This window comes from Drosophila biarmipes, chromosome 3R (genome assembly GCF_025231255.1).
Source record: "Drosophila biarmipes strain raj3 chromosome 3R, RU_DBia_V1.1, whole genome shotgun sequence".
In the NCBI taxonomy this organism is placed as follows: Eukaryota; Metazoa; Arthropoda; class Insecta; order Diptera; family Drosophilidae; genus Drosophila; species Drosophila biarmipes.
Genome location: NC_066616.1, coordinates 12,791,171 through 12,813,826, shown reverse-complemented (window position 1 = coordinate 12,813,826; position 22,656 = coordinate 12,791,171). Strand labels below are relative to the sequence as shown.

General features: G+C 45.8%; 7 protein-coding genes across 8 annotated transcripts; 3 read left to right on the top strand and 4 right to left on the bottom strand.

The window, feature by feature from the left end:
- Positions 1 to 714: 714 nt before the first annotated feature.
- Positions 715 to 2,596, bottom strand: LOC108031002 (estradiol 17-beta-dehydrogenase 11). Its single transcript, XM_017104203.3, has 5 exons — positions 2,389 to 2,596; positions 1,642 to 1,797; positions 1,373 to 1,549; positions 1,225 to 1,297; positions 715 to 1,171 (listed from the first exon to the last, which is right to left on the bottom strand). Exons 1-5 carry the CDS (start codon positions 2,554 to 2,556, stop codon positions 753 to 755), a joined length of 993 nt encoding a protein of 330 aa, XP_016959692.1. The 5' UTR covers positions 2,557 to 2,596; the 3' UTR covers positions 715 to 752.
- A 7,304-nt stretch (positions 2,597 to 9,900) lies between these two features.
- LOC108031315 (uncharacterized) lies at positions 9,901 to 10,366 on the top strand. Its single transcript, XM_017104562.3, has one exon. The coding sequence runs from the start codon at positions 10,025 to 10,027 to the stop codon at positions 10,298 to 10,300; it is 276 nt and encodes a 91-aa protein (XP_016960051.1). The 5' UTR covers positions 9,901 to 10,024; the 3' UTR covers positions 10,301 to 10,366.
- A 1,446-nt stretch (positions 10,367 to 11,812) lies between these two features.
- LOC108032236 (uncharacterized) lies at positions 11,813 to 12,755 on the top strand. The gene has a single exon (XM_044094107.2). The coding sequence runs from the start codon at positions 12,054 to 12,056 to the stop codon at positions 12,732 to 12,734; it is 681 nt and encodes a 226-aa protein (XP_043950042.1). The 5' UTR covers positions 11,813 to 12,053; the 3' UTR covers positions 12,735 to 12,755.
- LOC108032235 (short-chain dehydrogenase/reductase family 16C member 6) lies at positions 12,737 to 16,464 on the bottom strand. Its single transcript, XM_017106097.3, has 7 exons — positions 15,851 to 16,464; positions 13,940 to 14,095; positions 13,703 to 13,879; positions 13,480 to 13,552; positions 13,246 to 13,423; positions 13,062 to 13,187; positions 12,737 to 12,992 (listed from the first exon to the last, which is right to left on the bottom strand). Exons 1-7 carry the CDS (start codon positions 16,136 to 16,138, stop codon positions 12,905 to 12,907), a joined length of 1,086 nt encoding a protein of 361 aa, XP_016961586.1. The 5' UTR covers positions 16,139 to 16,464; the 3' UTR covers positions 12,737 to 12,904.
- Positions 16,465 to 17,851: 1,387 nt separating this feature from the next.
- On the bottom strand, positions 17,852 to 21,789 carry LOC108032108 (cellular tumor antigen p53). Of its 2 annotated transcripts, XM_017105938.2 has the most exons (8): positions 21,639 to 21,789; positions 21,384 to 21,503; positions 21,282 to 21,318; positions 21,193 to 21,219; positions 19,094 to 19,403; positions 18,780 to 19,029; positions 18,273 to 18,700; positions 17,852 to 18,213 (listed from the first exon to the last, which is right to left on the bottom strand). In XM_017105938.2, the coding sequence occupies exons 1-8, from the start codon at positions 21,674 to 21,676 to the stop codon at positions 18,191 to 18,193; spliced, it is 1,233 nt and encodes a 410-aa protein (XP_016961427.1). In that variant the 5' UTR covers positions 21,677 to 21,789; the 3' UTR covers positions 17,852 to 18,190. The 2 variants fall into 2 exon arrangements, with proteins under 2 accessions (XP_016961427.1, XP_043950037.1); XM_044094102.2 differs by lacking the exons at positions 21,193 to 21,219; positions 21,282 to 21,318; positions 21,384 to 21,503; positions 21,639 to 21,789 and adding an exon at positions 19,471 to 19,912.
- LOC108030947 (putative gustatory receptor 94a) lies at positions 19,893 to 21,184 on the top strand. Its single transcript, XM_017104146.3, has one exon. The coding sequence runs from the start codon at positions 19,960 to 19,962 to the stop codon at positions 21,172 to 21,174; it is 1,215 nt and encodes a 404-aa protein (XP_016959635.1). The 5' UTR covers positions 19,893 to 19,959; the 3' UTR covers positions 21,175 to 21,184.
- Positions 21,790 to 21,858: 69 nt separating the features above from the next.
- On the bottom strand, positions 21,859 to 22,334 carry LOC122817789 (uncharacterized). The gene is made up of 2 exons (XM_044091002.2): positions 22,220 to 22,334; positions 21,859 to 22,159 (listed from the first exon to the last, which is right to left on the bottom strand). The coding sequence occupies exons 1-2, from the start codon at positions 22,261 to 22,263 to the stop codon at positions 21,859 to 21,861; spliced, it is 345 nt and encodes a 114-aa protein (XP_043946937.1). The 5' UTR covers positions 22,264 to 22,334.
- Between the last annotated feature and the right edge of the window lie 322 nt (positions 22,335 to 22,656).

Here is a 22,656-nt window from a genome sequence, read left to right as displayed (position 1 = left end):
ATGTGTTGCATTAATTTCGCCGGCATAAAGATAAAGGAACAAAGAAAAACTGTCAGGCGAACAAAAAGACGGGGTCTCTTCCTTCTACGGTGCCTCGGTTTTTGTAAGGAATCACTTTAACCGAAATACTTTCTGTCAAGCCACTCTCTTTTAATGGTCCTCACTCGACCCTATTAGACAACAATTTCGTTTGAAGTGGCAAAAACGCTTGCATATGCACTCGTACTTTCACGGAACTGCTCTAAAAACCCTGAATTTAACAAGAGAAGGCGCCTTAAGCCTTTCAATTTCCTGTGTGCAGTTTTTTTGCCCTTGTCGAGCTGTTTTTTTAAATTTTGCAAAACATATAAATCACACAGCCTCAATGACCCCATAAAAGTTGCATAATGAGATTCAGCACAGGCAGCGGAGAAGTGGGAGGACCTGCGTCCGCTGAAAAGTTGATTGCATCCCCCTTTTGCGCCCCTTGTGCCAACTGACAAACGCAGACGCAGGATACGAGCACCGGGTCCAGGACTCAGGATCCAGACGAGCTGCAATATTAAAGCAATGCCGGCTGAAATTAAATGAAAAACACATGACTGGAGCCCGTGGCCTGTGGCCAGTTGTCCGTGACCAGCCGGCCGCAAAAAGTATCTTTAATCGGATTTTAATGGAACGCTTTTAAGCAGCGCCGCCACCTGGACGTCCCGGGGGCAGAAGAATACGCACGAGTTTCCTTTCCACCGGAACCGGGGTATGCACATATTTATTTACCTGCCACTCTCACCGCACTCTTCTGGGGATCGAAAGTTTGTGAATTCTTTGAACCGCTTGCCGCTGAGCAGCAGAATCATTCGAACCTGCCAGTCGGCGGGCAAAAGGAACACCAGTCGGTACAGCACGGCTGCCAATCCCGGCAAGGTGATCTCATGCTCACCGCGCAGCATTCCGTCCACCACTCGGCGCGCCACCTCCTCTCCACTGATCAGAGGATACAGCTCGTCGATTCCAATGGTGTTCGACATCTGAGTGACCTCGTCGTTGGTGCGCAGAAAGGTGGGCAGCACGGTGGTCACATGGATGTCCCTCTGCTTCTCCAGGTCCAGCTCCATGCGCAGGGCCCTCATGTGGGCCATGGTTCCAGCCTTGCTGGCTGTGTAGGACGTACTGTAGGGCAGTGGGAAAACCCCTGAAAGGGAGCAACAGTTACCAAATGATTAAGTTTCTTTCAAGATTCCTCACCTGCTAGCGAACTAATGGTGACTATGAAGCCCCTGCGCAACGCCTTCATTGGTGGCAGGAACACCATTTTGGTCTAATAAAATACAAATTAGGATATAAAGATATTTTAAAGATACTTAGATCAATAAACCCCATAAAGACAACTCACCCAAAAGTGCGACGTTAGATTGACATCGATCATGAGTTGCACTTCGGCCGGGTCCGGGCTCAATATGTTACGATGGATCATTACCCCGGCATTATTAACTAGAACGGTTACGGGTCCCAGATCACCAACCACTCTGGTGTTCAGCTCAGCTAGCTCCCTGTGATTGGTTACATTGGCCTGGGAATTAATCACTGAATTCAATCTTTGAACTATATTCATCGTTTAAAAGTCGCTTTCAAACCAGTCTGGCAGTCATTAAGCTAATTTACCTTATACGCCTTGGCACGAACTTTATAGTTCTCCTGAATTTGCTTGACGGTTCCTTCGGCTCCAGGGAAATTTATGTCCACAGCGGCTATGTGGCAGCCCTTCTTGGCCAGTTCCAGGGAAATGGCGCGACCCAACCCATGACCAGCGCCGGTAACCTAGGTCAAACAGTAAATTACAGATGCAGATATGCACAATGCGTTTATCACTCATAAAAAGCAATTTATCTGAAGCTAACAACCTGCTTTTTAAGATCGCAGCAATAAGAATTACCTTATTAAAAAAGCTTTTATCATAGTCATTTTAATTTCACTTTCAAAGTAATAAACACCATTGGCCATTACACTTAGTATGGTTTAAAAATTCAGTTTATCACTAAAAAAAAACATTGTACAGGGCCTTGTCAATTGTTAAAACATTGTCAGCCAGGTTTGAATACTTTGTCTCAAATAGTTCTGAAAATAAATATCAAATTTATGGGCTTACTTCAAGATAAAAGTGTCTTTATAATATTCAAGTTTATTTTTTTGGTTCTCAGAATAAGTACAAATAAAACCGTTTTACAAAACCGAGTACAGGCGTAAATGTTAAAAATTAGTATTGGTAACTTCCACATATTAGGTAATTCATTAGTTATTTTTTTCCAATTCAGTGGCTTGCAATACGATCTAAACACGCTCTCAGAAGCCAAGTTTTTATTAGGCAAGGCTTTGCGAAAAGTTCGTTTCTTTTTGTTGGCCAAAACTCACCACAGCCACTTCTCCCTCGATGCTCTTTGGTTTTGGGCGGCAGCAGAGTTTGGCGATCAGCCGGCTGAGAATCGCGGCCAAGACGAGCAGTGGAGTCAGAGCCACGAGGCCGATCAGTCCGATGAGGGCCTGCAGTTTCACCAGGGAGCTTCGCAGTACTTCCGACATTTTTCCGCGGACGGGAACCAACGACCGAGCCGAGAGAACGTCGAGAATGCTTTGAATCGCCAGTCGCAAGTCGCGGATCGCAGGCCGCCAAGCGCGGATCGCCTCGCCAAACTGGCTTTCGGCCGAGATTGCATTCGAGAGATTCCACAATGACCCGGTTCGCGGAGTTCGGCAATTAGCCGCAACTTCGAGCGCATTTATAAACATTTATAAAATCGAACGTGTGGCAAGCGCCCGAGTGACAACCCCTTCCCCAAGTACCGATCCGAAAGGCAGCCCCCAGCTCCCGGGGAAAATTGGGGGAGCCGGCATTGTCAGCAAATAAATAGAAAAGTCACCTCCTGCGCAGATGAGTCGGCCGAGGCCGCGGTAAGCAGTGTTCAGTGCGGGCAGAGCAGCGGCAGCCAGCCCATTAGTAATAAATAAAAGCAATTTTTTGTGAACTACAAATGCTCAAGAGCTACATATGCATATGAGCAGCCAAACATCCCCACGTCCAAACATACGTACTTACACAAACATTCTGTGCTCCAGCTCAATAAAAACAGAAGAGAAGGCACAAAAAGACATCAAGAGATGCCAACGAAAAAATGATTTTCTGACAATAAAGTGGATATCCATAAACGAAAACGAGCGGAGGCAAAAAATCGGAGCACCATATAGAAGTGGAAAAAAATCAAATAGAGGCAGCCAAAGGATAATTTTATATCGTTGGGGCAGGGGAACAAGGCGGGCCGGGCTGTCCCGGCTGTGGTTTTAGTTAAAAATAACAAAGAGCGAGCGACAAAAACGAGATTCGTGAAATATGTATATTTCATAGTCGGTTTTTGCAGGGTGCTTAAGCTGCTCGACAAAGCTTGCCATTAATTTCCAGACTAATGAAAATATTATCGATGGAGTAATGCGCAAAAACGATATATTGTATTTACTAAGAAGATTTGTCGCAGAATTGAAATACTTTAATTTGTGGACTTGTGAAAATAGTTATTTTTACCATCACTTGAAAAGATAAATTAAATCTCTCAGATACATTTCCGGCAAATCAAAAATGTGCAAAATATTTTATTGCGAAAATGTAATATTCATAATTAAAAATGATTTTTGTTTTGTATCAACTTTTTAATAAGGTTCATAACATTTTTTTTATAAAAAACGACAACTGTGACTTCATTTAATATTTATTTATTTAAGAGTTTCATGAAGCATTAAGTAAATATATTTGAAAGAGTATTCCGAAGTTGCGTTTCCCAATGACAAGTAAATATTACCTATCACATCTCTTTTTTTTTCTCTCGCTCTGGCAATGGCATTTTAATAGAGTTTTAGCCGGGCCAAGGTGCTGGAACAACCGGGGCAGGTTAGCCCCTCGCCAAGACCTCGCCCACCCTTTCTGCCACCCTGCCCGCAACCCCCACTTGCGACACTTTTGTTTTTGTATCAATTTATTGCACTTGGCGCACTCGAGGGCATGTGTCGATCGCTGGCGGAATAGCTTTGGTTCTCTGAAAATGAAAACGACCCCAAAAACCGAGACCCCATCCACCTAGCCACACATATGCGGCCAGGAATTCTTCTCCGGCTTCATTTCCATGCGTTTTGGCGCAATTACGGATCCAACTTCTTGGCAGAGGATGCGGATGCGGGGCCCGCTCTTTTTTTGTACTTCTCGCTGCACGTGATGCAATTTTGTATTTATTTAAGCGAGCACTCGCTTTTGGATGTTGCCAAAATCGGGTCACACTTTGTGCACGTGGTGGCGCCGCGCTTTGCATGCGACTTTTTGCGGCTATTGGGCTCCGATGATTTATGGGCCAGGCGTCTGCGTATTCCGAATAAGAGCACATGGCACCGGTTGGCTTCATTCCACTTCCAACCTTATCTGCGGTGGCAAGCTATAAAGATACAGACACCCGAGCATTGTGACCCCCTTAATTGTCAAAACTCCTTGCCACTCAACGCTGCCCCGACAACAGCACTTGAGCTTCAGTTTCATCTCAAAGGGTACTCAAACACTGGCGGTAAAAAGGAGAATGCTGGGTCGTGCTGCCAAAATCCGAAACGCTAAAAACTAGCCAAGTTCATGCGGGATTTTATTAAGAACCTTTACTGGAGTAACTGCAGCTTGTGATCCTACATTTTTACAACACCTGTTAATATCCTTTTGAAAGTATATTCCAGAATATTTTATTTTGTCCTGGGATATAAATATGGGTTGCAAAACTAAGACTAACTAAGAATCGTATTATGTTAAACGACATTACTATGCAATTTTTAATATAATATTTTAAAAATTATTACTCAGACCTATTTGCTTAATAGCTGTGAATGGAAAGAGATAGAGACTCACAATTTAAATAATAATAGTAAATCAGTGATCAGTATATTTTTTTAGCTTGATGTAACTTAGAACTTAGGAGCTATTATTATTAGGTGTTTTAATTTAAAATTTAAATAAGTTTTCAAAAATTAGAAAAAAAAAATATTATTTCAAATATCCTTATAGAGCGCTTGTTACCCTGAAAATAGCTAAATTATGAGAGAAAATACCCCAGATGACTGCACTCTTAACGGGCAGCGCCAGAAAAATGTTGTAAAGTGCTTAAGGTAAAGGATTAGTGGTGGTTAAACCTGTGCTCCGGAGTTTCCCACGGCAAAGGATAAACCGAAGGCGGGAATGGGATGGGATTGGTGGCCCCAGCTGGCAGACGAAAGGGAAAAGTGTGGAGAGTTTGAGTGCTCAAACGCGTTAAACTCGATGGCAGGGCTCTCCGTTTTTTCCATTAGTTTTGTAATATTTCACATTAGCATGTCGAGCACTCAGAGCTTAGAGGAGTCTTGTAAAGACAAGGTCCACAAAAAAGAGGGAAAGGGGAAAGGCGAGGCAATTTCTCAGCACGACTGTCAACACCAATCTGAAGTGCTACTGCGACAGCAGAACGGCAGCAAAGGCAGGACGTAATGAGACAGGCCGGGATAACAGGCCATTTCGATTATGGTCCTGCAACATGTGTTTCAGTTTAGAACAAGTGCAACTGGCACCGAGCAGGCAGCAAAGTAAATAAATTAGCTGGTCGTGTAATGCGTAAGGATCCGGAGGATCAATATCGAACAACATTCTGCAACACGACACCCACGCCCAGGACTCGAGCAGGACGAGCAGCTACTGCAGCCCGAGGGCCCCGAACGTGTTTGTTTAGGTGCAAGGATAACGGATTCTCACGCCTGCCAGGAGCATCCGCACTACATCCATGTCTAAACCAAACCCTGGCCCAAAATCCACTTGAACCCGCACTGACAGTCGAATGTCATAATTCAACGGTCGGAAAATGCGCGGCAGGTTGCCAGGATAATCAAGTTGCAGCTCCCTGTTTGTTTAGCTGAGGTTTCCTCTCCCCGAACTAGAATATTTCCATTTTTTTATAGCTCCCGAAGATTTTATTGCCGCCCGGGATGGGATAATCCCTATTGACATATTTATGCACGGTTCAAGCAACGAAATGGAAATTTTTGGCGTCGCATGGCTCGCTGGCATTTGCCTTCCACGGGGGCGTGGCACCGGGCTAATGGGCTCCACATGTAAGTGTCTCTAGGTGAATGAATTAATGTCCCGCCTCCGGGACGCTCGAGAGGTTCACACAGGAAAAATAGATAATAGTGAACGCAATCCCTTTGGTGTAAATTATTTTCAATTATGCCGGTGCACTTGATTTTTCCCCTTTTCTATTTTGAAATTTTTATCCAAAATCCAATCCAGTTGATTTTTCCAATTTTGAGTACGATATTTTTTATCTAGCATCATTTTAATGTAAATTATTTTCAAGTATACCAAACATTTTATTTTTTACCTTTTGGAAGTCTGAACATTTTTGGAAAATTATTATTTAGATTCACATTTTTATCTAAGGTTCACTAAAAATTGTAAAAAAATTGTATATTTATTTACATTGTATAATTATATATACTAATATGGAGAAATACAATACCTGCTTTGGCTTACTTACTAATTTTATCATAAAAAGACTATTCTTTGTGGTACCTATATGTTCCTAGAATTTTGTTCAGTGCATCTGCACTTTTAGTCTGAGTTCGAGTTCAAGGTGCAGCACATGGCTGTGGAGTTGTGTGGGAATTATCTAAGGAAAATACGTTACGGCGGGCGGCCAACACCTGTGTCAATGCGACAGATCGGGCGTTGCGCTGCTTAATTCTTGTAATTAATTTTCCCTGCCACAGACAGACGCACTGGCAAACACACAGACGAGAAGGCACACAGACAGACAGAAAGGACAATGGAGGATGTCCTGATGCACGGCATTAACTGAGCATGCAAACGATGCGTCAACGATGGTCCTCGTGCTCGGGCCAGGCAGCTAACGCTATTATTTACACAACAAACACTTGTAATTACACAAAGGGGGCGGGTGTGGGTGGTGAGGCGGCGGCAGGAGCAGAAGGACGGTGCCGCAATTAAAAGCGAAAGGATAAACACAAATAAATGGGCGACACAAAGGGGCAGACGAGAAGACGAGAAGGCTGCAGCTGACTCGGCCGCCTGGAACCAAGACAAAGGCGACACTCTGGGCCCGAAGACAACAATGACAAGCGGACGGCATTAAATAATTGCTCATACACGAGTGCTACGCACAAAAGCAGTTAGAACAGAATGCAATAGTACGGAGAGGATGTGGCAGGAGCAGGACATGCCGGCAAAAAAGTGTCCAGCACGTGTTGCAGCTCGCCTCGGAAAACGCAGCCAAACCGAACCGAAACGAACCCCCTCCACCTTTTCGGCTCGGTGTGTGAAAACTAGTTAACAGCTTTTATTTACTTGGCAAACAGACTGAAACGTTGTAAAACAACAAATGCTTAAGCCGCAGGATATAAGCATAACAGCACTCACGAGCACACACGTCCTTCCACTGCAAGAAAGGCAGGATTTGGAAACATAGGTAGTGCTTACTTCTTGAGAAGTAAGTCCCTAAACTATTTTTATTGCAGATCTTATTTTATGTTTTTCAGATTTATTTTTATAATAGCAAAACTTCCTAAAATTAGAATTGTTATGCCAAAAAACCAAAGTTAAAGATTGAGCTCCAACACCAAAACAATATTTATAAAAATATTACAAACTAAAGCCTATAAAAGCTTTGTTTTGCGCTTTTAAAAATGTATTTTGGTCGTCAACTTTTTTGTGTATTCATCTTAAAACGGTAAGACATGGTTATTTTATGCACCTTTATATTATAAAGAATGCTTGCCTCCAAATAAAAAACTTAATTGGATTGTTTGGTTTCCTGAAACCTTTTAAAATATTTTAAAAATAGTTTCCTAGGGACTTTCTTTCACTGTGCTGATCCACTCAGGGACAGAAACACGACCGGCTTGGCCAAAAAGTCCACGTTGTCCACTGTGGTCGGCGGAATGGAGGCGACGCTGATGGAGGCGAGCGTGCAACTGACTGCGGCGCTCGGACATCTCATAACCAATGTGAAAAGTTGGAAAACAATAACGGGCAACGATGCGGGGCACACACGTCCAGCCTGAGCAATCGCCTCCGCAGCGTCGTCCTTCAGGCGGGATGGCCCCGACGAGGGAAAACCAGGAAAAACCAGAGAAACCAGGGAAACGGGCTCCGCACCGTGACAAAGTATGTGGACCACAATGGAGTGCTCACTCAGTATTCTCTCCTCGCAGGCTCGCAGCTCACAGGCGGTCAACGTGGCGTATGCACAACCTTGTAAACAGGCCATACACATGAATTACAGGCCTTTATTTAGCCGAAACATTGTAAAAACCAAATGCAACTTGATGACAACAGGCTGCGTAATGCAGCAACAGGGGCAGAAACCGGCCTTGGCAACAATGAAACATACAACTTTCAGCAAACAAACGAGCCAAACTAAGCGCCCTCAACTAATGACGACGAGCAGAGACCGAAATTCATTGAAAATGGGCGGCAACAAGTAGAGCCCTGGACTTAGGGCCTCGTAAAGTGGGCGGAAAATTCAATGGCCGGGCGATTACAGCCTAAAGATGTGTGGAAAAACCAGGCAGCCCACTCGAAGTGAAGGATATCGAAGGAAAATGCATACACATATGCATATGTAGGCCGGGCGGTGACAACAAAAGCCTGCTTAATGGCAATAATAACAGATTTTAGCCAGCCACAGAGAAAACGTCAGCAGTGGCATCCTTTTTGGCCAGAAGCAGGTCGGTTAATGGCCAGAGAGTGGGGCTGCTAGTCCACTTCAGGTCCAGGGTTTTGTCCGTCGAGTGACGACACATGCTCGCAGTCGCTTTGAATGAAAATTCATTAAGTGAAAATGCATAAGCCGGCAGAAGAAACAGAGACTGTGGGCGGGGCAGCTGCATCCTTTTGATAGCCTTAAGAGACCACATCGCATGGACAACCGCAGCCGGGCACTGCCACTGCCACCTCCATCAACCGGGCGATTGGCTCAATTTGCCTTCAATTAAAAATAAATTGAGGCACCTTGTTCTGCGGCTAACTAAATAGTCGCACCATTCGGCTTTCGGTTCTCGATGATCCCCCCGTTTTTTTCGAGAATCGGGGAACGCGACCACCGCAGTATGGGGCCAAACAAATTGATTTCAACTTCGGTTGCCGCCGCTTATTTATAGGCTGAATTGTCATTTTCCTCTTCGGCTTTCTGGTTTTTTACTCCGTCCCCGGCCCAACAAAGAGTTCTCGAACGGAGAGCATAAAACAAACAAATCACGCACCGATATGCACACATAAAAATGCATAAATATTCTATTTTGAGTTGACATTTTGACAAGTGAATATGAATATTGCAGGCGCAGCGCACAATTTATAATTGATATGTATAAATAATGGACAAAGCCATTTTGTAAATGGGTTTAATGAAATGAACGAGTGTAGCTTTGGTAATAGTCGCCAATTACAAACAAAGCAAAACCAACATTGCTGTAAGTAGGGGAGTAGGCATAAAGATGCCCTAGGCTAACTATTTTCCAAAACTAAGGGTTCAGCAACGATAAACCTACGTTACTTTTCAATTTTAATACGTTTTAAAGGTTCAAAAAAGATAGTTGGTATATAATTTGAATTTAAATTTAAGATAAATGCAATTTAATCACGAAACCCTGCAGCTGAGATAGCTTTGCAGCATACCCTGTGATCGCAAAATTACAGGTGCAATCAGTGAAATAAAATATACTTAATATGGCACATTTTTCGTTTATTAAAAGCAAAAGTGCCCAAAGTCAGTTAGCTGCAATTCCAATTAAATTAAATCGCTTTTTGCTAAACAACCATAATTATGCTTGATGGCAAAACAAACCAGAGGCGAATTTGCTTTACACTTCGCATCCGTTCAGCAGGAAATAGGACCCCGAAATTTTTGTCATGTTTTAGGGTCTCAGTGGGGTCAGAAAAAAATGTAAAGTCAATTCGAAAAGTTGTTTTCCTGCCTACAAAGCCCTGATGGATAGCGGCGAGGAGCAGCTGCAGCTCGAGCTGCACAGGATTTCCGAGGCGAGTCACCGGGTCAGCAACTTGGATGACCTCATGCAGATGACCAGCAACTCGGAGCGTCTGATTGCGAGCGTCAACTCCAGCCTGGACGCCCTGAACTCCGCCCTGGACCACCTGGAGGAGCGGACGGAGAACGTTCTCGTGGAGATTCGACGGCTTATCAGCTCGGAAATGCAGCCGCAGAGTCCACACGATGGGTGCGGAGATCCGGATGCCGGGGTGTAGGCGGGAAACACACAGTTAACATTTAAATTACATATGTGGAATAAAAACGTAAAATGTTTTAAAAAATATTTTTTTTTATAATTTAAGCATATTACTTGAATTTATTGGAGTTCATTAAATATTAATTTTATTTTTTAATTTAGATCATAATTATTGCACTGGTAAAAAGAGATGATATGTACTCCAATAATATGGTCAAGTAATTAAAGAAATTATTTTTCACAAATTTAAAACAATGATTAAAGTTAATAGAATATATTATACATTGATTCAAATATACCATACATTAATAATTTGTTTTATTTAACTGTTTTTTAAATACAGTTTTTATATTTTAATACGAAACATTGATTTCATTAGGCATACATTTATTCTCACTACTCCGCATATTTTTATTTTGCCTAATAAAGCAATTGCATTTAAATAAAGATTATTTTAGTACATTTACTGATGCGAAAGTGTTTATAAACAGGGAAAGCCATCGGTGTATCTGTGTCGAATTGAATTGGGATCGAAAACTTCGCGGGGGCATCAAGCCGGCAGAAGAGTCGTAAAACGGTCGACAGTTTGTTTGTTTTTTATGAGAACTGTAACCCTAGCACCAAAATAATTAGTGAGCTATTTTTATGGATCGGCGACGGGGCTGCGCATGCGCAATGGGAGCAGGGAACTGAATGCCGTGCCCTGAGTGCGGCGGGAGCAGAAGAATCAGGTGCTGGGGGTCTTCTTCCACAATCTTAATTAGAATTTTCGTTCTCAAATCGTTTGTGTACGAGTGCGCGTTGTTTTTGTGCACATGTTGCAATGCATTTGAAGAACTCGTCGTGCACTTAATCACTTGAGCCGTCGGCACCATATGGGGTCCTTTTTTGAGTTCACTCCGATCGGCATCTGGTGGAGCGTGGAATGCGGGCCGAGCGGTAACCTGTTGGCCACATATGGGGATTGAGCCGAAAATTATGCCACAAAGCTGACGGCACGACCGGCACTCGGCTGCGTTTAATTAACAATTAATAAAACTTTTAATTTGCGCGCAATTGGCACTGAACTCCGCCGATGACAGCGCTGAATATTATGTTAATGGCAACGGGGTCGTCGGTTGGCAGTCGGGGAATTGGATAATGCCCACAGATCCCAGCCATTTGCCCTGGTAATTCTTCATTAATCAGCAGCCCAATCATTTACGTAAATCGAAAGCGCGTGCAAAAGCGCAGAGCCGCCAAACCTAATTGCAAGTTATGAATATCTCATCGGATATTAAATCGATGGCCGGCGTTTAACTCCGACAAGCCACGACCATGATGATGATGGCGTTGTCGTTGTCGATGGCGATGGAAATAATAATGAGGATGTGGACGAGGATGAATGGGCTGAATGGTAGCGCTGGTCGTCCGTTTGTTCCGCCGGAAGTGGCGACACTTAATTGCGTATTGAGTGCATTTTCCATTTTTATTGATCTGCGAGCGCAGTCGAGCAGTGTGCTGCGGTTGTGGCCCACTCATTGAATCCCCGGCCACTCTGCCACTGGGAAGTAGGCTACGGAATCGGAAACTGGCGCCCTGGCAACGTGGGCGTGGCAGTACCTCCCCCGCAGTCATTAGCGGTATCTAGTACACGATAACCACGCAATAATCGATGCTCCAACTTGTCTTCTTTATCAGGTGGCGCACATGCAAAAATATTCCGAGCCCATCATCGTGACAAACGATGAAGTCAGTCTTTAGTCTTCCTCCCGGCATTACGGCTGCTTAAAATGGGAACTGCAAACTGGTTAACTATTATAATAGTGGTGACCTCACTGGGTCAGCGAACCTATGGCCTGGATTTCGAGGAGTGTGCCAGTGCCCCACAAATGGGAGTTTACGTGGCCAGCTCCAGCAACTGCTCCAAATACATTTACTGTGCCGGTCCAGGTTCCTTCGAGGCCGAGTGCTTGGCCGGTCATTACTACGAGGAGAAGTTGGAGCGCTGTGTGGATCGGGAACTGGTGAAGCGGTGTCAGGATCCCTTGGTTAGCCCCACCAAATCCCCTCAAGCGGTTAAGAGACCACCCAATGCAGCCCAGAAGGCGGAGCCACTGTCCATCACCCTGCGACTCTTGCCCAACGCAGGACCCTGCTATCCCTATATGGTGTGCTACGAAGGAGCGGGCCTGTCAAAAGCCTGTACACCCGCCCACCTGGTGTCCTGCAATCGGGTGCCTTCCCCGGAGAACTTCACCAACTGCCAGCCGGGTATTTTTGGATTTATGGCACACCCACGGAACTGCGCTTACTTCTACTACTGCTCCAATGGCACCAAGCTGATCCACCGATGTCCTGCGGGCTACACCTGGCACTACGAGCGGAGATCCTGCGTGCAGCAGTCCGAGAAGAAGTGCTATTCCGATAGACTTCGGCTGACGCAACCGAAGTCTGGGAGAAGGTACTTCTAATGTTAGGATGTAGATTTAATTTAAGTTAAAGATTCGTATAAATAGCTAAACATGTACACCTAGCGTAAGCAACAGTCGAATTAAGAACTGCAAATGGGAAACAAACAAGAGCTCGCCGCTTAAATGCTGAATGCTGGGTGGGGGAACTGCTCCTTGGCCCTCCGGATTCTCTACTTCCAGTAGAACAGGTGCGAGCTGCGCACATCGAAGTGGTAGAAGCGGAGCAGCATGTAATCCTGCCACTTGGTGGGCAGCAGTCTGGGGAGAGGGAGAAGGCAATAATCGTTAGGAATAATCGCTGGATACCTAAGCTAATTCAATTCTCACCTGAGCAGCCACACACTGAGTGCGAATATTTTTGGCACGTACACCATGCGCTCGTTCAGGAGCACGCCCTTGACAATCTTCTCGGCCACATAGGGCGTGGGCAGTCCGGGATAGCTTTTCGCGATTCTGAGGAAGGAAGTTGGATCAGATCGGGTGATCGGGATTTAGATAGAACCACTCTCACCCCGCGTCGCTGAGCAGCGGCAGATCCCCGCTGGTGCGCATCAGATAGGCATTGGCCACCGTGGTGCGAACGTAGTCGCAGTCGGACAATCGCAGCTCAGCCCGCAGTGACTCCATGAAGCCCTCGATTCCGTATTTGGTGGCCGTGTAGATACCAGCTCCAGGCAGAGGAACCAGACCTGAGAAGATGGCAGGATTTACTAAGCTACCCTTTGGTATTGCAAAGTAAACTTACCCGCCAGGGCGTTCACTGCCACCAGGTGACCGCTTTTGCGGGTTATCATCTTGGGCAGAAACTCCTTGGTAGTCTGAAAATAAATTAAAAAAATGCAGTTTTTAATGAATATAAATATATTAGTATATACACGATCACACAGTATTTCTTTTCATAAGATATTATTTCTTAAACTCATAAAAAATGAGATACCAAAGTCTTTCAACTGAAAATATATTCTTACCATAATGTAGGATCCCAGGTTGAGCTGCAGGATGGTTTCGATCTCATCACTTTTCAGGCTGGGTGTCGAGGTCATGGGCATGAGTGAGGCGTTGTTGACCAGAATATCCACGGGACCCAGTTCCTTTTCCACTTTGGCAGCCATAAGCTGCAGTTCGCGGGGCGAAGAGACATCGTTCTGAAACAAACAAACGTTTAAAGTGACACTCAAGTAACCCAAAGTTCGCTTTGATCTCACCTTGTAGGCCTTGGCCACGCACCGTGGGATCTTGGAGAGCAACTCCACCGTTTCGTAACATCCCTTGGAGTTGACGTCCACGACGGCCAGCTTGCAGCCACGACGGGCCAGCTCCAGACAAATCTCGCGACCCAGGCCGCTGCCTCCTCCGGTCACCTGAGTTTAAATCACAGGTTACTCACATTATACTCAGCGAAATTAATTAGCTTAATTTGCAAACAATCAACTCGAGCTAATGTGACTTTGCATTGAACAAAAACCTCATTTACGGACAATTATGTGAGCGGCAGCGGCGACTTATGAATGGCATTACTCATACGCTCGGTGGGCCGACCCTCTGGGGCACAATTGAGTGACTTTTGACCGTAATTAAAGCGCACTGGGTGACCTCAGTGCCCGTTTTCTGGGGGTGGGGGATCGCACGAAACGTAACCCGGAATGAGTTCAATTCAGTGTTTGGCACGTTAGTGAATAGCCACGGAACAAATAACAACACCAAATGCGCAGTTGTTGTAGTTATGGTTATAGCATTCCCGAAGAATTTCAATATCATATGCAAATTAGCGGCGGCAACACCAGTTGGGCCTTATCTACGCATCTGAGAGATACCCGGCATGCTTCCCAGATACTTTTCTGTTGCCCTTCGAAAGTTCTTCACTCTGTTGTTTACAAACGTCAGCGATCGAAAACAAAAGTGAAGTCTCTGTGGTTTGCATTTTTGCGCTCTTTTTGAGTTCATATTGGCAAAACCAGTTTGAGGCTAATCATGGGCGGCGAAAAGGGGGCTTCCAAGCCGAAATAACTTGAATTCCTTAACACTGATGTCAACAGAGTCTATCAACGACAATCAATCTTCTAATTAAGTTGCTTCTCACATCTGGGCTGAGAATTTCTGCCCCTCCCGCAGTACTAGTACCCCCTCTGCAACCGCAAAAAAGTATCTGTATTTTTATCTGTATCTGTATCCGAAAAGACGATATCGAGGAGAGAGCCACTGAAAAAGCCGAGACTAAAACAAAAACCGAGATAAAATGATTCATTGTCGCTACGTGAGACGCTTTTGGCCGGCACACGCCCACGTTCGAAGCCTGAAAAGCATGCTAATGGGTTCCGAATTCGATCGGGTTCTTTACGATATGGAGCAGCGAATCATCTCCACGATCACCTACACACTTGACCTTGTCCAGTGGCGATGGCGCCCCCAACAATTGACTTCTCCATAACTCGATGCCCCCAGATGCACATGCGATTAATGAACTGCGATACGGTTGCCACGAGCACGAACTGCAGTTGGAGATCTTCTCCGATTGCAGCACTTACAGGGAAATGATGTCACATTAGCTGACCGTGGCACCAAAGACCAGACTCTGTGGACACAACTAAACAATTGGCCAACTAAACGAGCTGGTACCAAAAGCATAAATATTTATTTTAATAACACAATCCTAACGATCGACCGCACCCAATGGCAGTGACATCAAAAAAGAGGGAAAAGATAAAAAGAAAATAAAAGAAAAGCGAGAAGGGGGAAGGGGGATCAGGTGGGTGAGGCCAAAGGTGGGCGTGGAAACCGGAGGCAGCCACTGGAAAAGGAAAGTGCGTGACGTTTCTGGCTGGCTAAATGTGCCACCAGATGCAAGATATCAAAGACACTAGTACACAGCAAACTTTTGTGATATGATAAGATGATTTAAGAAATATACTGGAATACCTAATATTTACTTTTACCCATATACCATTTTATGAAAAATTGCGCTAGAGGCTGCTATTAATATTCATCTGATATATGAAGCGACTAATATGATACAAGCGTCATAAGTGGCCCCTTGTCAGATGCGTATCTAGCTAGCCCCATTAATGGCTCATTTGCCAAACGCTCATTGCAGCCATTTGTTAGCCCCGAGATCTTACCAGCGCCACTTTTCCACTGACATCCTTCTCCTTGAGTCCCAGGGCAAAAAGGTAATCCAACAGGTGCTTCAGGAAGACGGCCAGCAAGAGCAGGGGCAGCAGGAGCAGGAAGACGATGACTTTCAGATTGAAGATGGCCCTGGTGGTCTCATCGTTGCGACGCGCCTGCGCAGCCGCCTGAGTCGCAGTGGGCGTGGTCGAGGCGGTGGGTCCGGTTACCGTTACTGAACCAGCCGGAACGGCGGTGGTGGTGCGCGTTATGGTGGTTGTCGTCTCCGTTTCCACCATCACTCACAGTTTAATGCACTCACAAATGGCTAAAATGTGGGATACGTATACGTATATACACAAATATTTCGTTTAGCCGAGAATTTTTCGCGGTCAAAGCAAAAATAATATGGCACTCGCGGCGACTCCAACGCGTCGAAGATCTGGCAGCAGACTGAAAAGCAAACGCGAATACGTTTTCGAGCTTTCGACTCCAAAGCAGTATTTTCCCATTGAGCGAAGATCGCTGGGCGCTCGGCGCTATCTGGTTTTCGTATCTACGACTGCAGATTTGAGTGGGCAGCGCAGCACCTTTGAGTGGAAGTGGAAGAGCCCCGAGCGGAGCAACTGCGTTTCACCTGCCGTCTTGGGCCGGCTTTCTGTTTTTATAGGCCTTGGCCATATTGTGTTCCCCACGCGCACAGTGGGAGCTGCGGATGGAGATGAACCCCGATAAGGGTCTCCCGTGTTTGCTTTCCCTTTATCTGGCCCGTAAAGATGGGGTATCTGGAGCTGGTTAAGATGGTAAACAACTGCTGACTGTCCCTCTCCCACCAAAGGCCTCAAAGTATCCCCTTAATAATGGGGTTAATTATGGGGCGCTGGCGGCCACTGTGCGGCACTTTCGAATTGTCAACCTTTTGGCACCAGCCAATCAAAGAAGCACTCAAATATTTAATTGGGCTTCTTAGGTGAGTGCAGCGCTGGAGAAGAGAGCACCGAAAAAATTAATAAAAATACATATTCTTTTACTTACAGAAAATTAGTGAGTAATATATATACGAGTATATATATATATAGGATGTTTAACAATGTATAACAATTTAAGTTTTAAGAAGAAAACTTAGTTTTTCAAACTGATGATTAATATAAGAATTTGCGAATTTTTATAAATATTGTCATTTTGTGTTGTATTATTTTTTAGCATTCAAAAAAACTTTTTTAGTTTCAGTGAGATGCCTTATATGGGCAATTTCATAAAAAGGTATCCCCATTTGTGCAAACTGTAGGTATCCCTATCACGTCTTGAGCTTTTCCCTGTGCATGGCGGACTCTCTTTCCAATTGAACTCAGTTCGAATCCAAACCGCTTTTCTTGACTCTCGCCGAACGAGAACTGAGTGAGTCAGACCGGCTGGATGGTTGAGCGCTTGGGTCGACCTATTTTCGGGGTGCCAAACTGGTAGCTGGCCTACGACGTGGAAGTGGCAGCCAGCGAAAAAGGAAAGGCCCCAAATGGAGGCCAGCACATCCGCCTGGGGTTGCTCCATGGACGGCCACGGTGGATCCCATTCCGTTACAGCTAATGCGAACTTAGTGCCATGCCCTAGGTCAATGAACAGCGATCGGTGTGCTAGAGTAAACACTCAGCTGCCGCATGTGGCAAAAGCTAAAGTCGCCTGCAGCTGCGGCACAGTGTCAACATCTGGTGTTTTTTGTATCTTTTGCCAGGCACTCTTTTTGCATCCTCGCACATGTGCAACGCTGGCGAACGCATGCGCCCTGCTTGAGGTTGTTTTTTTAAGCATAGAACTAAAACCAAAGACGTGCAGATACGAGTAAAAATAAAATATGTAAATGCAGCCCGGCGATTTTGACATATTAGCAGACTAGCTGAGACGGATCCCGAGAGCATTGACCGTCCGCAAGCCCCACATGTCACATAGCATGCGCTCCGAGGTAGGAGTACAGTAGGGTCTGACCATTGGCGCACTCCACGCGACGAGGATCAGGATTCGCTTGCAAAACATGACAGCTCTTTAATCAGTTCACTTTTGGCTTATTTGTACAGAGTGTGGGGATTTCATTCCTTGTGTTACATATAAATTACTTTCTTTTAGTTTCTTATAACTGAAATTAACAGCAGTATAGTATTATCAAAAATATAAAAAACTTTTCTTTTTTGGCTTTGTGCATGCCAAGACCGCATAGGAATATCACTGTTAGACGCCTAACAAACAAAGATTAATACAAACTTAAGAGATTTACACCTATACCTCGGAACTGTAACACATTTCAAAGGCTTCTGGCGGTTCACTGTATAAAGTAGTAAAAATGTTGACCACCTCCAAAGTCAAGGCAGCTCACTGGCACATTCTGTAAGGAAAGTGGGTAAGTAAGGGAGTATTTTACAGCTTAATAATTCGCTTGCTTACTCTTGAGGGCCATCAGTTTGTTGGCATGGCGACGCAGATTCTCTTGGTTGGGATTTCGAAGCACTCCAGTCGCCGCCTCCTTGATCATACCCTCAATGGCCTGCAGCAGCCACTCCTTTTTAGGGCAGGTGATGGCCAAGCGGTATTCCCCGTCCTTGGTGGTTGAAACGTTCCAATCGGTGATGGACTCACTGGTGTCTCTGTCGTGGCTGTCGTTGCTCTCCGTCTCCTCCATCTTTATATCTTTTTTGTACGACACCGTGCGACGACGCATCTTTGAGGGCTTAATATCCTGCTCGTCATCATCGGTGACGTCCGCGATGGACTTGCGTTTCTTGCCATTCAGTTGGCGTTCGTCTTGGTTGCGATCACGTTTCGGGCACGTGCAAACCTTGACATCCATAACCTGCTGACCCACGATGTCGCCACTGCAAAAGGGAGCACGGGAGACAAGTTACAGAATGTAATACGTTTGCTTCGTACAGCTTTCTGGAGTTGCAATCTCACCCTGCGTTCTCCAGACAAAAGACCAAGCTGGTTTCCTTTCGGCCAATGCACGAGTTCTGGCAGACGAACTTAAAGGCCAGCGTCTGGCGCACATGGCCCGCGCTCCGATTGCCAGATCGACACATGTTCAGCGGGATCAGCACGGAATAACGTTCAGAAATGCCCTTGCCCTGGGCCGTTCCGCAGTACACGCTGTTGGGATTCTCGCTGCGCAGCAAGCTCTCGCGCATCTTCACGTTTTGGGCGGTCACTGAGGGTTTGTAGAAACACAAGTTAAAAATTGCTAAGAGATCTGCACCCTTCCATCCACTTACATGGCTCCACGCTCAGGTGATTCTGGCAGCGCAACACTGGACCACTAACATCCTTGGTGAAGCAGAGGAAGACACGCAGATTGAGTGGCTGGATGGGCATCTTCGCCTTGAACTGAACGTCTACGTTGAAGGTCTTGTTCATCCGGATGTAGAGCTTGTTCAGCTTCACCGAAAACATCCAGTGCGATTTGGGCGGCTCATCCAGAACCATGCTGAAGTTATAGCCCCCGACGTTGTGGTTCTCCAGTTTGGGCAGCGTGTTGACATGGCTCTGGATGTCTTGCAGCATCATCTCGCGCAGCACGGATTGCTGGAAAAATTAAAAGGTAGCATTATTATAATTAAACACTAAAACGGAACCAATCAAGAGTTTTCACTTTGCGCTCATAGAGCTGATAGAGCTTCATGTCGTTGCCTGTTGGAATAGCAAATGCACTGCTGATTTGTTTTGTTCTGATGTTTCACAAGTGCTTGCAAATTTCGCTGACTAGTGACGACAAGTAGGAGTGTTCCTTGCCAATCGGCTAGATAAGAGTGTTCTGTTCCATTCTCTTACTAAAAGTGAAGCCCGTGAGGTTTTGACGTCATGGTGCTCTTATGAAATTGCAGGCAGCGGCTGAGTCATTCGGGGAATGTCGCTTGCCGCTCGCTTTTTCTGCTCTTTTTAACGGCCAACGCAACGCATGCTCAGTTGGTTTTTAGACGGCCCCGAAATACAAGCCTTGCGCGATGTGTCCAGATAGTGTCGGCCCACTTGACAGGTCCTTTAGATGGCATCGGTTGGATGGTTGAAAAACAATTAAGCAGTTTTTATCGGGGGCTCTATTGAAAATGCAGCCGCAGTCCGTACTAATTGTTCGAGAAAAATGAACTTGGGCAGCGACTACGCTCACCGGCGTATGGTGAAATTTCTGACCGTCACGTTGATAGTCTTTATGACCGCCTCTGGACTCCTGGCCAATCGCTATCGCTCTGGCAGCCGTGAAAGATTCCGCTTTTCTAAGGCATATCTGGCCTATGCCCTGCTATGGACCACTGCATTCAGCTTGGTTTACGGGAGGCAAATCTACAAGGACTACCTCCAGGGACAGATCAACCTGAAGGACGCCATCACTCTGTACAGCTACATGAACATCACGGTGGCAGTTATCAACTATGTGACGCAGATGATAATAAGTGACCATGTGGCCAAGATGATGAGCCGAGTTCCCTTTTTCGACACCCTAAAATCACTTCGCCTGGACAGCAGGTCGCTGTACAAGTCCATAACCTTGGCCTTGGTAAAGACGATCGTCTTTCCACTGACCCTAGAGGTGGCCTTCATACTGCAGCAGAGGCGACAGCACCCGGAAATGAGTTTGATTTGGACGGTGTACAGGCTGTTTCCTCTGGTTATTTCAAATTTACTTAACAACTGCTACTTTGGAGCAATGGTCATAGTGAAGGAGATGCTCAATGCCTTGAACGTCCGCTTGGAATCGCAGTTGCAGGAGGTGAATCTGCTGCAGAGGGAGGATCAGCTGAAGATGTTTACTAAATACTACAGAATGCAGCGATTTTGCTCCTTGGCGGATGAACTGGACAAGCTTGCGCACCGGTACAAGCTGATCTATGTGCACTCCGGAAAGTATCTGACTCCAATGTCCTTGTCTATGATCCTGTCGCTCATCTGCCACCTGCTCGGCATTACAGTGGGCTTCTACAGTCTGTACTATGCCATAGCGGACACTTTTATCTTAGGCAAACCGTACGACGGACTGGGATCGCTGATCAACCTGGTTTTCCTGCTCATCTCGCTGGCGGAGGTCACGCTGCTGTCGCACTTGTGCAACCACCTGTTGGTGGCCACCAGGAGATCGGCGGTCATTCTCCAGCAGATGAATCTCAGTCATGCGGACCGCCGCTACCGCCAGGCAGTCCATAGCTTCACCCTGCTGGTCACGGTGACCAAGTTCCAGATCAAACCTTTGGGCCTATACGAACTGGACATGCGGCTGATCAGCAATGTTTTCTCGGCGGTGGCCATGTTCCTGCTGATCCTGGTGCAGGCCGATCTCTCCCAGCGCTTTAAGATGCTCTAAATAAAGAATTTTACCCACCTGGCTGAACTGCATCAGGTTCTCCGACTGTTGGGGAATACAGATGTAAGAGTTAGTTATTTACGGTTGGCATAGAATGAGACACTCACGTTTAGTCCCTGAAGAAAGGCCATAGGTTCAGTGGCCCTGAAAGGATAACAAGAGTAAGAGCAGTGAGTGAGAGTAAAAACCACGTGCGGTTTGGTACCCACAATTCCGATCCTGTTACCGCCACTGCCGGTTCAATATCTGCCGAAGCATCCTCCACAGCGGAATCGGCCGATCCCAAAGAGGCCTCGTTGGCCACTTGAATATCATCCTCGGAATCCGTGCTGCAGTGTTAAATTCACTGAAAATTAGTTGAGCTCCACATTGGCCTGGTGAGCCAAAACAAAATGATGCAAGTACAAGCGTGTTGCTTCATGCATGGTCTGCGAGCATCGCAGCAGTCTTTTTCCCGACTGTACCTGATCTTGTGCCACGACATGGGCTGGGATATATACATCACGCGCAGGTTTCTCTGATCAACCGATCGGGCAGGAAAAGGGGGCTAAATACTATAAATTACTTAAAACTACCAACAAAAATGTTTGACCACTGACTCTGCGGATCTGACCATTCGCCACGCAACGCGAACAAGCGTGCCGGCCGATAGTTATCGGGGCGAGCGCGTTGTTTTGAAATTGCTTACCCCTTTGGAATGTTCTTGTTATTGGCGTCGCAATAACTAGCAATATCAGCCGGGACGGCATAGATGTTGTTGTTCAATTGGGATCCGCCGGGTGTTTGGATCACATGCGTCATCAGGTGGGGCCATCCGGTGGCCACGAAGCTCTGTATTAAGCCGCCGCCGCCACCGCCACTGTTGGAGGACCTCACCGCTGGCGGTTGGAATAGCTCATGGTTCAGGTCAATGAATTCCATGCAATCCTCGAAAGCTCCCAGAAGCAACGTCTGACTATCGGAACGCGAAACAAACGCAGTATTTCTGCAAGGAAGGGACGTGACTTGAGAATGGGGTAAGTGCAGGAAGCGCAGGGCCGTTTACTGGTTGAAAGTCATGCTTATCGAAGAGGATCTCTGGAGCTCCATGGCTGCGGATTAAGCTGAGCAACTTTTATTTACAAGTTGCAGTAAGTTGGCGTTCTACCAGGGTTGGCACCTCTCCCGAAATTGGCTGTTCTTGTGGTGGGCCAGAGTTGTCATGGGTCGTACCGATATCGATAAGCTATCGATGGGAACTATCGCTTACAGGTGAAAGAGTGCTGCCCATTTGGCGGCAAATTTAAATTTTATTATCACTTAAATCTCTTTAATGGCCTGCACATTCTATGCCACACAAAAGCAACTCGTTTCACTAGATATCCCTTTGAATGGTTGGCAAGAGTTCCGTAGCAGAGCCGGCTTCTAGAATACAAAGAATCTTGTATTTTTTTCTGATTGAAACCCCATTTGAGGCCATGTTAAATTAAAAGAGACCAACTA